Below are 14980 nucleotides of genomic sequence, written 5' to 3' on the forward strand. Positions count from 1 at the left end.
TCCCATGAGATGGCTGTTTGCAGGCTATGGTTGAAATGTGATATTTTTCCCTAAGAGCTGTGGAAGGTCCAGGAAGAGTTTTGTTCATTTAGCCCACCAACAAACACTTGATGAGCAACAATCACTAACCAGGTGCTGTTCCAGGCACTGAGGTAGAGAGGAGAGAACAGGACGGACAGAAATTCCTGCCTTCAAGGGATGACTTCCTTGGCAGGGAAGAGAAGGCAATAAACAGGTGAACAGATGGACGGAAAAAATGGAAACAGCAGATGGAGCTGAGGGAATTTCATGGTATAGGTGAGCAGGGAGGCCCTCCCTTAAGAGACATATGAGCCTAGCCAGGAGCAGGCCGAAGAAGCCACAAGGACAAAGGCTCCAAGTGGCACTAGCGTCTGAAGGCTTTGAAAGAAGGCCAGTGTGATGGAGGAGATGACGCCGAGAAGTGGACAGCAGACACCTCAGGTGACCATACTGAAGAATTTACTTAGGTGAACAAACTTTATTCCAAGTGAAATGAGAAGCCATTTGTGGGTTCTCAATGGAAGAATGTCATGCTCTGGTTTATACTGTATGATTATTGCTGCTGTGAGGGGGGCGAGGGTATACCATGAGGAGCCCCAGAAGGGTTGAGGGAAGGAGGTGAAGGTGACTCAGACTAGGGTGGAGGAAAAAATGCAGATGATCTTTTATATTTATGAGGTAAAGTCATCAGGACTTGCTTCAGAACTGGATTCAAAAGGGAGAAAATTCAGTTTGTTTTTGTTGGTTTTAATGTTCACAGCTTAATTGAGATATAATTATTGAGACCATACAATCCACCCATTTAAACTGTATAATTCAATGGCTTTTAGCACATGTGCAGAATTGTGTACTATCACCACAGTCAACCTAAGAATATTCTCATTGCACCAAAATGAAACCTTGCAGCCCTCAGTCACTGCCCCTGACTGTACTTTGTACCATATTTTATTCATACTATTTTCCAGTTGATAGACATTTAGTTTATTTCCATTTTTGGCTACTACAAATAATGTTGCTTTGAATGTTATGTATAAGTTAGTTTCTCTTGGGTATATACATAGATGTAGAATTGCTGGTTCATTATGATAAATCTCTTAATTATTTGAGGAACTGCCTGATTGTTTTCCAAAGCGGTTGCAACGTTCTACAGCAATGTAGGAGGGTGTTATTCAGTTTTAGCATCTCACTCTTGCTGCTGTGTGGAGAAAGAATTGGAGCAAGGTTTTGGGTGGGAAGTGCAGAGATCCGAATGTTATGCAAAAGTGGAGGCATCTTAGTAGGGTTCAAAGACATCCAATTTAAAGTGTCCTTCATCCTATTTTCTGGCAAAAAGATTTCTGTGAGATAGCTGTCTGTACACCACGAATCACTTCATTAAATTAAAAGATTCCAACAGAGAGGACTTGTTAATACAGATCTGCAGTTTTCAAATCTAAAATCCTAAATCAAACTGGTATGGAACTGTTTAAATATCTGTCCCTACACAAGCTCCTGCAGGCAGGAGGGTATTTGGAGAGAAGCTAAGGGAGTCAGCAGTGCAACAAAATTTCCACAGCTTCAAGCCACAAAAACCCAGGGCTCAAGTGGCAACCTGTTGCCGAGGACTCGTGTGGCAGCAGGCATCACTCTTACTGCTGGGGCCACTGCCCTGGCCTCTCAGTCCAGGAAAGGGCTGGCTTTGTTCCTAGTTGCTGGTTTTGACAACTGAGCAGTGGTCCTGTCCCTCTGCAATTCTTCTAGCTCAGGGAGGGAAGAAACCAACATCTATCAGGCTTATGATAGTTCTGCCCCCGGGGTGAGATGCTCTCCTTACATTCCTTAAGTTAGTGAACCCTCACAACAAATCACCAAGGAAGAAAGGACTACTTTTCTCATTTACAGATAGGTTGGCCCCTTTGGGTGCGAAAGTCAGAAAAGGTATCTCTGAAGAGAGAGCATTTTAGCTGGTAACAGCTACAAAAGGTGATCATTCTAAGAGTAAACCCCTAATTGTTAGCTCTCCAGGTGTCGTCATTTTTATTCACATTTAATTTTTATTTATATTTATTATATAAATAAGAGTAAGAAGCACCCCTCTAGAAATAAATCCAACTTAAATTCATTTAAAAGATAATCTGGAGTAGAAATTATAATCCTTTTTCCTTAATATTTCTGACTTTTTACTCAGGGACTGTTGTCCATAACAGTATCTCCCTATCCCATCCCTAAACAATCCACTATTTTCCCCCAACATCCAATATGACTGTCTCTGCTCATGTGTCTCCACAGACTTCAGTAAGGTTCTGGGATGTGGGGAGACACAGTTCCCTTGGTTTGGTCATGCTACTGTGCTGGGAGTGCTGACTCCGACCTCCAGACCTTCCCACAGCAGGAAGGAAGGATCTACGGATAAGAACTACACTGCCACTCAAAGGGCCCCGCTCTCAAGTTAGGATGCTTTCTTGAATGACAGAATTCATTCTTACTATAACACTTCACCACAGTCCTCAAAACTGAACTCATCCTAAGATCTATGTGGTAGGTCTTTAGGAAAACCCAATAAACAAAATCATTCTTCCCCAGTGAACTAACTAAAATATAAGACCAAGGCATAAGGCTGTTTTGAGATCAAAATATACTGTGTGTATGCTCACTCATGTCTGACTCTTTGTGACCCCAGGGACAGTAGCTTGCCAGGCTCTTTTGTCCAGGGGATTTCCCAGGCAAGAATACTGGAGTGGGTTGCCATTTCCTCCTCCAGGGGATTTGCCTGACCCAGGGATCAAATGTGTGTCTCCTGCATCTCTTGCATTGGCAAGTGGATTCCTTACCACTGAGCCACCTGGGAAGAGTAATATTAGAGAATGTGGCTTATATCCATGGGAAAGCTAGATTCCCGATATTTACCCATCTATTCACAAGCTGAGCCAGGGTAGTTCCTCCCCCTCCCAGAACTGTACCTATTCTTGTAGATAGACGGAGACTGACCATGCTCATCTCCTTGCCATGCAGAAATGCTGTGCTCCCGGAGGATGAGTAAGCATGTCAAGGGCTTTACAAAGAATGCAAACACTAGGGAATCATAAGGCATCGCTAATGTCCAGAAGTTGCAGCCACTTGATTTCACCGTAGCCCCTATAGGGTCTTCTGAGACCTGGGAAGACATCATTTTGGAAGGATGACTGACAGGTTCTCTTGGGGTTATTTTACTCCTTATACTTTTAGCTTGGCAGCTTCTGGCACTAAGAGGACTGCTTATTGCCTCCTGGATACTTTTCTTCTCATAACTCCCAATGAGAGGTGGTCTCGTGGGTGTATGGAGTCATGTTTATGGGCTGGGTTCCTAAGATTCAGCCTTCAGTTTGAGGGATGATTGATGGAGAGGGAGCATGTGCTTCCCCACTCATTTTTGTGTTCTAATACAAAAGGATATTTGTTAAACTTGTTTTGGGGGCAAGACACTCCATCCCACCTTGAGAGTGGGAATTGGAAAATCTCTGGGTATGAGGGATGCCAACACTTCTGGATAAGAGGATGTGGAGAAAGTTACAAAAGGAAAAATCAGCTGCAGATTTTTGAGCGGGTGAAAAGCAGAGACTGGCTGAATGGACAGGGCTAGGCAAACCTGCCTGATGCTTTCAAGACCAAAGTATCCCACAGGCTATAATAGGAAATGGACGTGAAACCTCCTGCTCTCCCAATTAACTCCTCTGTGTCTGCTCTACTATTTAAATCTTTGGCTATTCTGAACCAGTGATTCTCAACCCTGTGTGAATGTTACAGGTCTTGACGGGCTTTAGAAAACAGCAATGCCTGTCACCTCTCCTTACTTTCTAAGATGGGATCTGGGATCCTGTATGCTTTTTGTTTGTTTTAAACTTTTATTTAGAAAGAATTTCAAACTTAGGGAAAAACTGCCAGAAAAAGAACAGTTCAAAGAACGTCGCACCTACCCTTTACTCAGATTCTCTTATTCTTAACCATCTCTCCCGTTTGTTCTATTACTTGTTCTCTTACTATTTTCTCTATCTTATTTATAAAATAAAGTAATGAAGATGTGTGTGTAGGAATGTAATGTTTGTAGCAGCATTATTCATAGTAGACCCAGAGTGGAAACAATCCAAATGCCTATTAATTGGTGAATATGATCATTAGTATCCATACAATGGGATACTAGTGCGTAATAAAAGGGAATGAATAAATGACATATGATGCTACACCAATTGATGAACCTCAAAACACGATGCTAAGATTTAGCATCTAAGTGAAAAAACCAGATGGAAATACATGTTGCATTGTTTCACTGACATGAAAAGTCTGACAAAGACAAATTTATAGAGACAGAAAGGAGATTAATGGTTGCTTGGCGTGGGGGTGGGAACAGGGATTGACTACAGATGGATACAAACGACAATGATAGAAATGTTCTAAAACTAGATTACAGTTATGGTGCAACAACTCTGTAAGTTTACTAAAATATATTGAATTGTATGCTTAGATGAATTTTATGATATGTAAATTATACTTCAATAAAGCTATACAAATTAAGCAGTTACCAAAATCAGACAGAAAGGAAGCAAGAACAGGAATCTTAGAAATGAAAATATAATTATACAACTTAATAGATGGGAAAAACTCTGGATTGGACAAACTGTTTAGTGGATTGGCAAACAAGAAAACATGATTAAGGAATTCACCAGGATTCAGAGACAAAAAAAATTTTAATAACATTTCAGAATATGGAGAGGCTTCCTTAATTCACCTAATAGCAGTTCCAGAAAAGTGAAAGGAGGTAATGGCAGAAAAACAATATTTGAACAGAAAATCATTGATAATTTTCCAGAATTAAAGAGAGCATATGAGTCTTCAATAGAAAGTACACTCAATACCAATTAGAGAGTTATAATGAAACAGCTAAACAGCAAAATAAACACATGCAAATGCCATCAAGAGAAAAGGCAGATTAGCTACAAATAAATGAAAATTTGATGGGCAGTGAGAATACCAGACCACCTGACCTGCCTCTTGAGAAACCTATATGCAGGTCAGGAAGCAACAGTTAGAACTGGACATGGAACAACAGACTGGTTCCAAATAGGAAAAGGAGTACGTCAAGGCTATATATTGTCACCCTGCTTATTTAACTTATATGCAGAGTACATCATGAGAAACGCTGGACTGGAAGAAGCACAAGCTGGAATCAAGATTGCCAGGAGAAATATCAATAACCTCAGATATGCAGATGACGCCACCCTTATGGCAGAAAGTGAAGAGGAACTAAAAAGCCTCTTGATGAAAGTGAAAGAGGAGAGTGAAAAAGTTGGCTTAAAGCTCAACATTCAGAAAACAAAGATCATGGAATCTGGTCCCATCACTTCATGGGAAATAGATGGGGAAACAGTGGAAACAGTGTCACACTTTATCTTTTTGGGCTCCAAAATCACTGCAGATGGTGACTGCAGCCATGAAATTAAAAGACACTTACTCCTTGGAAGGCAAGTTATGACCAACCTAGATAGTATATTGAAAAGCAGAGACATTACTTTGCCAACAAAGGTTCATCTAGTCAAGGCTATGGTTTTTCCTGTGGTCATGTATGGATGTGAGAGTTGGACTGTGAAGAAAGCTGAGTGCCAAAGAATTGATGCTTTTGAACTGTGGTGTTGGAGAAGACTCTTGAGAGTCCCTTGGACTGCAAGGAGATCCAACCAGTCCATTCTGAAGGAGATCAGCCCTGGGATTTCTTTGGAAGGAATGATGCTAAAGCTGAAACTCCAGTACTTTGGCTATCTCATGCGAAGAGTTGACTCATTGGAAAAGACTCTGATGCTGGGAGGGATTGGGGGCAGGAGGAGAAGGGGACGACAGAGGATGAGATGGCTGGATGGCATCACTGACTTGATGGACGTGAGTCTGAGTGAACTCCGGGAGTTGGTGATGGACAGGGAGGCCTGGCGTGCTGCAATTCATGGGGTCACAAAGAGTCGGACACGACTGAGCGACTGAACTGAACTGAGGATTTTTATCACCAGCAATTAGTACCTATGGTAAGAGAACACTACCAACACTGTGCCTTGGAAAAATAAGTGTTCAGAAGATTTTTATGGGAAAATAAACAATTGGGAGGACAAAATGAAGACATTTTCAAATGCACAAAAGATTTCTTCGCCCACTAGGACTCCTTCAGAAACAACTATTAACAGATGAACTTCAGACAGAAGAAAACTGAACCAAAAAAGAAGGCCATGGATTCAAGAAAAAAAAGGGGGAGGGGTTAAAAGAATCAGCAAAATATCAGTAAATTTAACTAACTATAAAAATGAATTAAAAATGTAAAAGGTAAAAAATCTAGACAACAATGACAAGACAGGAAAGGGAAGGGCTATTAAATGGGCAAAGTATGCAAAGCTCTCTTTTAGGAAGAAAGAATTACATGATAACTTTATTCAGTTCAGCTCAGTCACTCAGTCATGTCCGACTCCTTGCGACCCCATGGACTGCAGCACCCCAGGCCTCCCTGTCCATCACCAACTCCTGGAGTTTACCCAAACTCATGTCCATTGAGTCGGTGATGCCATCCAACCATCTCATCCTCTGTTGTCCCCTTCTCCTACCCTCAATCTTTCCCAGCATCAGGGTCTTTTCAAATGAGTCAGATCCTTGCATCAGGTGGCCAAGGTATTGGAATTTCAGCTTCAACATCAGTCCATCCAAAGAACACTTAGCACTGATCTCCTTTATGATGGACTGGTTGGATCTCCTTGCAGCCCGAGGGACTCTCAAGAGTCTTCTCCAACACCACAGTTCAGTTCAAAAGCATCAATTCTTCAGTGCTCAGTTTTCTTTATAGTCCATCTCTCACATCCATATATGACTACTGGAAAAACCATAACCTTGACGAGATGCACCTTTGTTGGCAAAGTAATGTCTCTGCTTTTTAACATGCTATCTAGGTTGGTCATATTAGAAAAACTATAGTTAAATATGTATGTGGAAAACTAAACATAATGTTGATAAGTATAGGAATAATGCCTAAAGCCCTCAAACCAACAGTGGAAAATGAGGGAATATAAATCATCTAACTAATCCCATAGAAAGCAGAGATGGAGAAAAAGGATGGTAAATGAAAAGCACAAAATATGATGGAAAAATAAGCCCCAATATATTAGTAATCACAGTAAATGCACATGGATTAAATTCACCTATAAGCAATACAACAAAATAAAATTTATAGAAAGATTAAATATAAAGAGATGGAAAATACGATGTACAAACAACCAGAAGAAAGGTAGCATATCAATATCCATATTGAAAGGGTCTAATTTAAACAACTAGCATGGAAAATGATAAAGCAAGCATGACATAATAAAAATCAACTGTGATTTCAACTTTGAATTTCTATATTCAAAGCAGAATATACTTTGAGAAACACTGCCTACTATGCTATAGGATCATGGATGCTTTCTTCACAGTGCTTAGCAAAAAATAATCATGCCAAAATATTAATGGGTGGAGTGACTACCATTACCACGTTATATTCAAATGATCTTTTTATACATTTGTCACACCACAAGGGCAGGGGCCCTATCTTTTTCAGTTGTATGCCATTAATATTGACACAGTGCCTGGCACATAGCTGTTGTTTCTCAGTCACTAAGTTGTGTCCAACTCTTTGGACACATCAGACTCTACAGCACATCAGACTCCTCTGTCCTCCACTATCTCCTGGACTTTGCTCAAATTCATGTTCATTGAGTCAGTGATGCTATCTATCTCATCCTCTGCTGCCCCTTTCTCCTTTTGCCCTCAATCTTTACCAGCATTAGGGTCTTTTCCAGTGAGTTGGCCCTTTGCATCAGGTGGCCAGAGTATTTGAGCTTCAGCATCAGTCCTTGCAATGAATATTCAGGGTTGATTTCCTTTAGAATTGACTGGTTTGATTTCCTTGCCGTCCAAGGGACTCTGAAGAATCTGCTCCAGCACCACAATTCAAAAGCATCAATTTTTCAGTGCTCAGCCTTCTTAATGGTCCAACTCAGTAGGCACTCCATAAATTCAAACTGAGTTCAAGGTTCATCTCTTCCATAAAACCTTTCCTAACTGTTCTTGCCTATAATGACTTAACCTTTGTTTCTACCTCTAGAGCACTCACAACTTGAAATATCCAATTTATCAACTGATTACAGAGTAGTGTCTTTTCGTTTTTCCTCCAAAATTGTTTCTCTAAAAATATTTTAGTTTCTTTGAAGACAGATAAGATGCTTTATTCTGTGCCTAACACCTCAAATCAATACTTTTTGGGTCGATGTTACTATTTGGATGACTGCAAATTAGATCAGTGGTGCCAAGCAGCATGTGACAAGGCCTCCAAGGAGTATCACCATTTCCCCTTTTCCACCCTTGACTCAAGAGATCACTGTTTGGATACAGGCTCATTTGCAAAAAATGTGGAGAAGTTAAGGGAAGGGCCAGAGAAGGCAGCTAGTGCCCAATTTCAGACCTCCGTGCTCTCTTCCTTCTGGCGAGATAGGGAGGAAATGCCTGTGATGCCATAAAAAAAGTGGGTGTTGGAAGCGGGAGGGAGACAGTTGGGGAAGAGAGCATGTCCCATACACAGAATCTGGACCCAATGTTTTACTAGCAAGCATGTTATCAGGAATAATTACGAGATCAAAAGGAAACTTCAAGGCAAATAGCTCAACTCAGGCACTGGAGGACCTTGTATAAAAAACAGAGGGATGTTTTCCATCTACATGCCAGGCACAGGAGGGGTGCCTGTCACAAGCAACTCCTAATTTCGAAGCTGCAGGGGGCTAACAAAGGACAGGGTGACATCTTTTGCTGGTCTTCATAAGGAAGGCAGCAGGGTCCCTAGAGGTTCAATCAGGGCCCTGGGATGAGGTAGGAGAATGGGCTGGCTGACCTCCCAAGGTCTTTTGTAATCCCGTAATTAAATGGTGAATCGTTCATTTCCTCATTTACGCTCTGCACACGTCTGCAGCCAGTTTGATAGTAAGTCCCCTGGGCAGCCTTCCAGGTTTAGCGCGGTGCCACGCAAGCTGCTGGCACTCAACAAATGAGTCGAATATTTGCTGAATGAAGGAATAAATGAATCAAATATTTAAATAGCCCACATGACCTCCTCCCCGCCGGTAAAGTACCGTGATGAATGAAATCACAACATTTCAGGCACGATCGTTTGAGCAGAGCCTGCAAAGAAACACACATACACACCCCAGCACTGATTCAACTCGATTCACAATCCCACCCTGGGAACACTGACCACCTGCTCGGCGTGCAAGCTGTAGGAGTTTTTTGGCAAGGATCCTTCCTCTCAACTGCTCTAGGACGGTGCCTCCAGAAGGTCACCAAGATTTAAGGCCGCTTCCCTTCCGCATGGCCTCCGAGACAAAGTTTCAGCTGGGATTTTGCATGGGCCTCCCTTGGGTGCGTCCGCACTCCCTTCCCTGCCCCCGGCGCCCCGGGCGCGTATCTCGCCAGCTCGCAGCGCCTCATCTTACCTTGGTGAGCTGGGCGATCTTCTTGCACATTTTCACGTGCATCTCAGGATCACAGTCCATTCTCCAGCCGGCGCCACCGCGGGCATCGGCTTTGGAGCCCGGGCAATTGCCGGGAGCGTGAATTTTGCTGTTCAGGGCAGAAGCCATCGCTGAAACGCGACCGGCACTCAAAAGGCTTTTGCTGGCTCGGGTTCTCGCAGCCCACGATGTGCACGTGCTTGTGCGCGCGGGCGTGTGAGCTTGTGGGTTTTCTCCGGAGAGGTGGCACTGCAGTCCTGCCGCCTGCACCGCCACCTGGCTCTTGCTCCCCCTGGGTGTCCTCCTCCCCGCTGTTCGCGGGTCCACCCTGTCTGCCCCCGCGCTCTCGCTCGCTCGCTGGCTCTCCGGGCACCCGCACCCTGAGGAGAGGCGCCGAGGACCCGCACGTGCTGCTCGTGATTCGCTAGCCGCTCCCGGGCCGGTGCGGGTCTAGCCTGCAATAAGCTTTCGAGATGAGGAGTTGCTGGCCTCTAAGAGGTTTTCGTTGGCCGGGCGCCGCGCTCTGGGACACGTGGGTGCAGCCAGGCTCCGGACTCAGTGGCAACAGCCCCCGCCCGTGGTAGGCATCCCAGGCCAAACAAGAAGAGCCGGCTTCAGCCTCGGGCACCTGGGGGCGTTTGATCTGGGGAGCGGGACCCTGGCGAAGTGCTGTGGGCGAACGGGTGGCGAGGGACGGGGCACATTGACGGGTGCCCTCAGCCAGCTACTCCGGAGCCTCGGATCTCGGCGCTGAGGGCGGAGGTTGGGAGGTGGGGGGTGGGCGGGGGCAGGATGCCGAAAGGGGCGGGGTGGGGAAAGCAAATTGCGGCGACGCGAGGAGATGGCGGGGACCCGGGTAAACGATTTGGGCCCCTGTCTAGGCTGAGGGTGGGAGCCTCCCTTCTCCCATTTTAAGGAGGAGCGAGGGTGTTGCGGGAGAATTGCCGGAGATTTACCAAAGGGAAGAAGCCAAGGGGCTGCGGAGAAGCTGGTGACGGAAATCTGGACAAGAAATCTGGGTATGTAGCAAGGGACTCTGTGGTGTAGGGGGGTAGAGGAAAAGTCAAAGACAGGGGTAGACAGGATGATAGCAGGTGTGGGAAAGGAAGCAAAGAGGAATGGAGTAGTAATTGGGTAACAGATGGAGCTGAAAGTCTAAATAAACAGTTCCTAGGGAAAGTGAAATGATTCATCCACACACGTGGCCACCCTCCTCCCGGAACCAGAATCCTGTCGTCTTTCGCTTACCATACAAGTGTGTTGTATCAGCAACCGAATATCATAAGCCACAAAGCCACTGACGATGTAATTTTCCACAGAGGTAAACAACTTTTGATAAAGTTCTGATCAAAAAGGCTATTTAGACCACCCCCTCCCCAGTTCAAATAGAAAACAGAATGCCTGAAAATCAGAATCTCTACCAGGAAGCTAATGTAGACTCTTAGTCCTATCTTAAATACCAGAGTCAAAAATCTCTGGAGATGAGGGTCCAGAGCCCACATTTTAAGTGACCTTCCTACCTAATTCCATATTGAGAGTATTTTCTGCAGGGTTTTAATACATGCTGAAATTTACAGGAATTCAACCACTTTGTTATTTCTAAGACACAACTTAATTCTAAGTTCCTTACTCTCACCCTATTACTTTACAGTAGGCATGGCCAACCTGGGTTTTGGTTCCTAGTTTACCATCTAGGTTCCCTCTGCAGGACAACCACCCCTTCCCCAATTCAGTTAGAAAACAGAATGCCTGAATCAGAATCTCTACCTGGAGGCTGATGTAGACTCTTAGATTACAGAGTCAGTATCTCTGAAGATGAGGCTTCAGAATCCACATTTTAAGTGAGCTTCCTACCTAATTCCATATTTAGAGTATTTTCTGCAGGGTTTTAATACATACTAAAATTTACAGGAATTCAACCACTTTGTAAACTAGAGGAAAAATACCCATTTTGATCAGAACTTTATCAAAAGTTATTTACTTCTGTGGAAAATTACATCATCAATGGTTTTGTGGCTCATGGTAGTTGGTTGTTGATACAACACACTGGTAGGGTTTCCCAGGTGGCTCAGTGGTAAAAAATCCACCTGCCAATGCAGGACATGCAAGAGACACAGGTTCAATCCCTGGGTCGGGATGATCCCCTGAAATAGGAAATGGCAACCCACTCCAGTATTCTTACCTGGAGAATGCTATAGACAGAGAAGCCTGGTGGGCTACAGTCCATGGCATCACAAAGAGTCAGACACAACTGTGCAAATGAGCATGCACACACAACACACTTGTAATGTAACTGCCACATTCATGATGAATTAGCCAATATGTGCAAGCATCTGAGTACTACATTATGTCATAAAGTTCATCAAGCCAGAGCATTTCTATATTGAAATACATATTATTTAATTATTTTGCTTTCCTTTTACTATACTGATAATATTTAAAATGTGTTTACTAACTTGAAAAATTGTCTATGACTTTCAAGATAATAACATGAATGTTACAGAAAAGATGATACTGGGTGTGAAGAGGATTGAGAAACACTGCTCACAATGATCTTATACAGACTACAGTTTAGTAATACTCCTTTCTAATTCCAAGTTTTAGTTATTTAATAATGATCTTATTAAGTCTGGGGTATATTATACTTTCAACTTTATAGTGGGAGACAGTGGGGAAAGCAGATTCCCTTATCAGGCTTTGTTGGATTGCAATTAAGGTACCATGAGCTCGTCTGTCTTGGAAAGAGTCCTTTGCAGTTTGTGGAGGTTTTCTAGCACCGTGACTAGTAGGTCTTTTCACACTATCAGGAATCACATAGAGGGCAGAAGAGGATTAAGTGCTTTGTCTAATACAAGGCATTTATTAGTCCACTAATGTGATCTTGGCATTGCACTCTGCTCTTTGCACATGTTTTCACCCCTACTAAGGCACTTATTATTTGCATTCTACAGTCTAGAAAATTGAAGCTAAGGGAGGCTAAGTACCCAATTGTATACAGCTAGTAAATGGATCTGGGCTTCCCTGGTGGCTCAGACAGTAAAGACTCTGTCTGCAATGCAGGAAACCCGGGTTTGATCCCTGGGTTGGGAAGATCCCCTGGAGAAGGAAATGGCAATCCACTCCAGTATTCTTGCCTGGAAAATCTCGTGGACAGAGGAGCATGGCAGGCCCCAGTCCATGGGGTCGCAAAGAGTCAGACCCCAGTGAATATTCCTCCCTAGAAACACAGATAAAGAACATAGCTCTTAGCAAGCCGTTAACCAGGCATACTTGCTTCTGCACATTTCTAACAGAGCAAGCACGTATTGACTCTAGGAATCCCCCATCCTGCTGAGCCCCTCTTTCAACTTCAACTTCGGTTCTTATAACTGCATGTTCAGAAGTCAAGATTGCTTCAGCAGACAGGACAAGACTGCATAACCCAGGATTCAGGTGGTGTGGTCCTCCTACCTCCCTGGCACTGTATTCTAAATGTCTTAATCTTCACTAATTGACTTCTGTTTAAAAGTGGTTCAATAAATTATGGGATTTGAGCATCTTAATTTGAGTTGTAAGGATTTCCTGTCCATGACATGTAGGATAGAGTACCTGAATGGTAATTTAGTGTCTGAATAGAGTGCCAAAATGGTAATTTGGAGGTTACCATTGCATCAGGAAAACTTTCTAAACGACATTATACATGGATCTTTGCACAGATGTGCAAGTAATTCCATAGGAGTAATTCCTGGGAAAACCTGACTTTAAAGAGTAAGCAAATTTTAAGTCTTGATATATTTTCTTATACTGTTCTTCAGAATAGTTATTCCAAATTACACTCATTAATAGTGTACAACAATGTGTGTTTCCCATACTCGTACCAACAGTGTTGCTAGTGATCTTGAAATATCTTCTGATTTAAAAGGTGAAGTGTGTCTCCCCTCACCATTTGTTTGATTACTTGTATTTTACTAGTAAAATAAAATCAAAATTAGGGTTGGTGAAACATTTCTACAAATTGATTGGTTGTTGGAATTTAACATTATTATTTTTTGAATTAAAATTTTTGTGCACTTGCTTTTGCCTGGCTTTCTTCCACATGTTGAAGTAACTTTCTAGACCAAGATGGAATTGCTACTTTGCAGGGTACCACATAAGCAAACCAAAACTTAGATAACTTCTGTGTCTCTGTAATGCTCTGCATGACCAGAAACATAGTATATGTATCTCTGGGCCATCTGAGCCACCAAGGAAGTCTGCTCTCCACTTAATGGAAACAAACAAAAAAAATTTTTTTAACTGAATTAATTGTTGGTAATAGGGATGACCTATGGTTGAATTTTTCAACCTAACCAAATCATTTTTCAATTTCCCATTCTGGAATTGACCACTGTCTTTGTTTTGTTTTTTGTTTATTCTGTAAGGTCATCTTTGGTGTCTCTGCAATACAAATCAAAGTATCACCTAGAATATGCACATGGGATTTAGAACTTTTCAAATTTTGGTAAACATAAAAGTCATCTTGATCTTGATAAAAATGAATAATTCTGACTCCCTACGTTAGAAATTTTCATTCAGGTTTCAGTAAGGCATCTTAAACAATCATTTCAGTGATGCTGGTATGGATGGTACCGGGCCCCACTTGAAGAATTGCTTTAATGTCCTAAACAAATCTTAATAGTTCCATTTATGTCATCTTGCTTCACAATGTCCTCCGCATCCTTTCTTCTATTCACATCCTATTAGCCTTCAAGTCTCAGCTCAGGCTGAGCTCTGAGGGAGTTCTGACCAGGTGAGTCAGGTCAGAGATGCTCTCTCAGAGCTCTCATGGCAGTCAGTGCACAGCAAATGTCTCTAAAGTTTGATTCCACAGCCTATCAGTAGAAACTTTTTGAGCATCCATTCCTAATAATGTATTTCTTAACCTATGATTCAGTATTGTTCTGTACTAATATTTTATATATGCTATTAAAATACACACAAAAGAGACTGCTAATGGATGAATTAAAGAAAATATGACAAATTATTATTAGACAAAAATTTTGGTATATTTTATTAATATATTATAATATTACAGTATTTTAGATGAAGCAATTGAATTGAATATGCTTCAACATTTTACAAAATTTTGATTTTATTATTTTGTTTAGTTGCTAAATTGTGTTCGAATCTTTTTTGACCCCAGGGACTGTAGCCTAGTAGGATACTCCGTCCATGGGATTTCCCAAGCAAGAATACTGGAGTGGTTGCCATTTCCTTCTCCATTATCATTTTAGGCTATTGTAATTCTGATGTAATTCTAAGTTCAGTTTCAACATTGATTTTAATAGCTGCTATAACTGAAAACATGTGAAACTTCACAGGTTCAATGGAAGGATATCATTAAAGGTATTTACTAAATTATGGTTATCAATTTTTCAATCCCACATACCGATATTCATAAAGGATTTTGCTGAAATTTTGTT

At 42.2% G+C, this 14980-nt stretch overlaps 2 protein-coding genes across 6 annotated transcripts in view; one reads left to right on the plus strand and one right to left on the minus strand.

Moving 5' to 3' along the window:
* Window positions 1-10260, minus strand: part of FAM184B (family with sequence similarity 184 member B) — a 125414-nt gene extending 115154 nt beyond the window's left edge. For 2 of the 4 annotated variants that reach the window (XM_070791211.1, XM_070791209.1), the window contains exon 1: window positions 9522-10259. In XM_070791211.1, coding sequence (XP_070647312.1) covers window positions 9522-9668 — 147 coding nt within the window. In that variant the 5' untranslated portion in view covers window positions 9669-10259. Of the gene's footprint in view, window positions 1-9521 lie in introns of all 4 variants that reach the window. The other 2 variants (XM_019962492.2, XM_070791213.1) reach the window with 2 other exon arrangements.
* The window catches only part of NCAPG (non-SMC condensin I complex subunit G), a 101059-nt gene that overhangs the window by 13568 nt on the left and 72511 nt on the right, over window positions 1-14980 (plus strand). Inside the window, exon 1 of one of the 2 annotated variants that reach the window (XM_019962501.2) lies at window positions 10373-10558. The exons of the other annotated variant lie outside the window; for it this stretch is intronic. The gene's annotated coding sequence lies outside the window, so the exon portion shown is untranslated. Of the gene's footprint in view, window positions 1-10372; window positions 10559-14980 lie in introns of those variants that run through there. 2 annotated transcript variants of the gene reach the window in all.

The sequence above is a fragment of the Bos indicus genome, chromosome 6, assembly GCF_029378745.1.
Source record: "Bos indicus isolate NIAB-ARS_2022 breed Sahiwal x Tharparkar chromosome 6, NIAB-ARS_B.indTharparkar_mat_pri_1.0, whole genome shotgun sequence".
NCBI lineage: Eukaryota > Metazoa > Chordata > Mammalia > Artiodactyla > Bovidae > Bos > Bos indicus.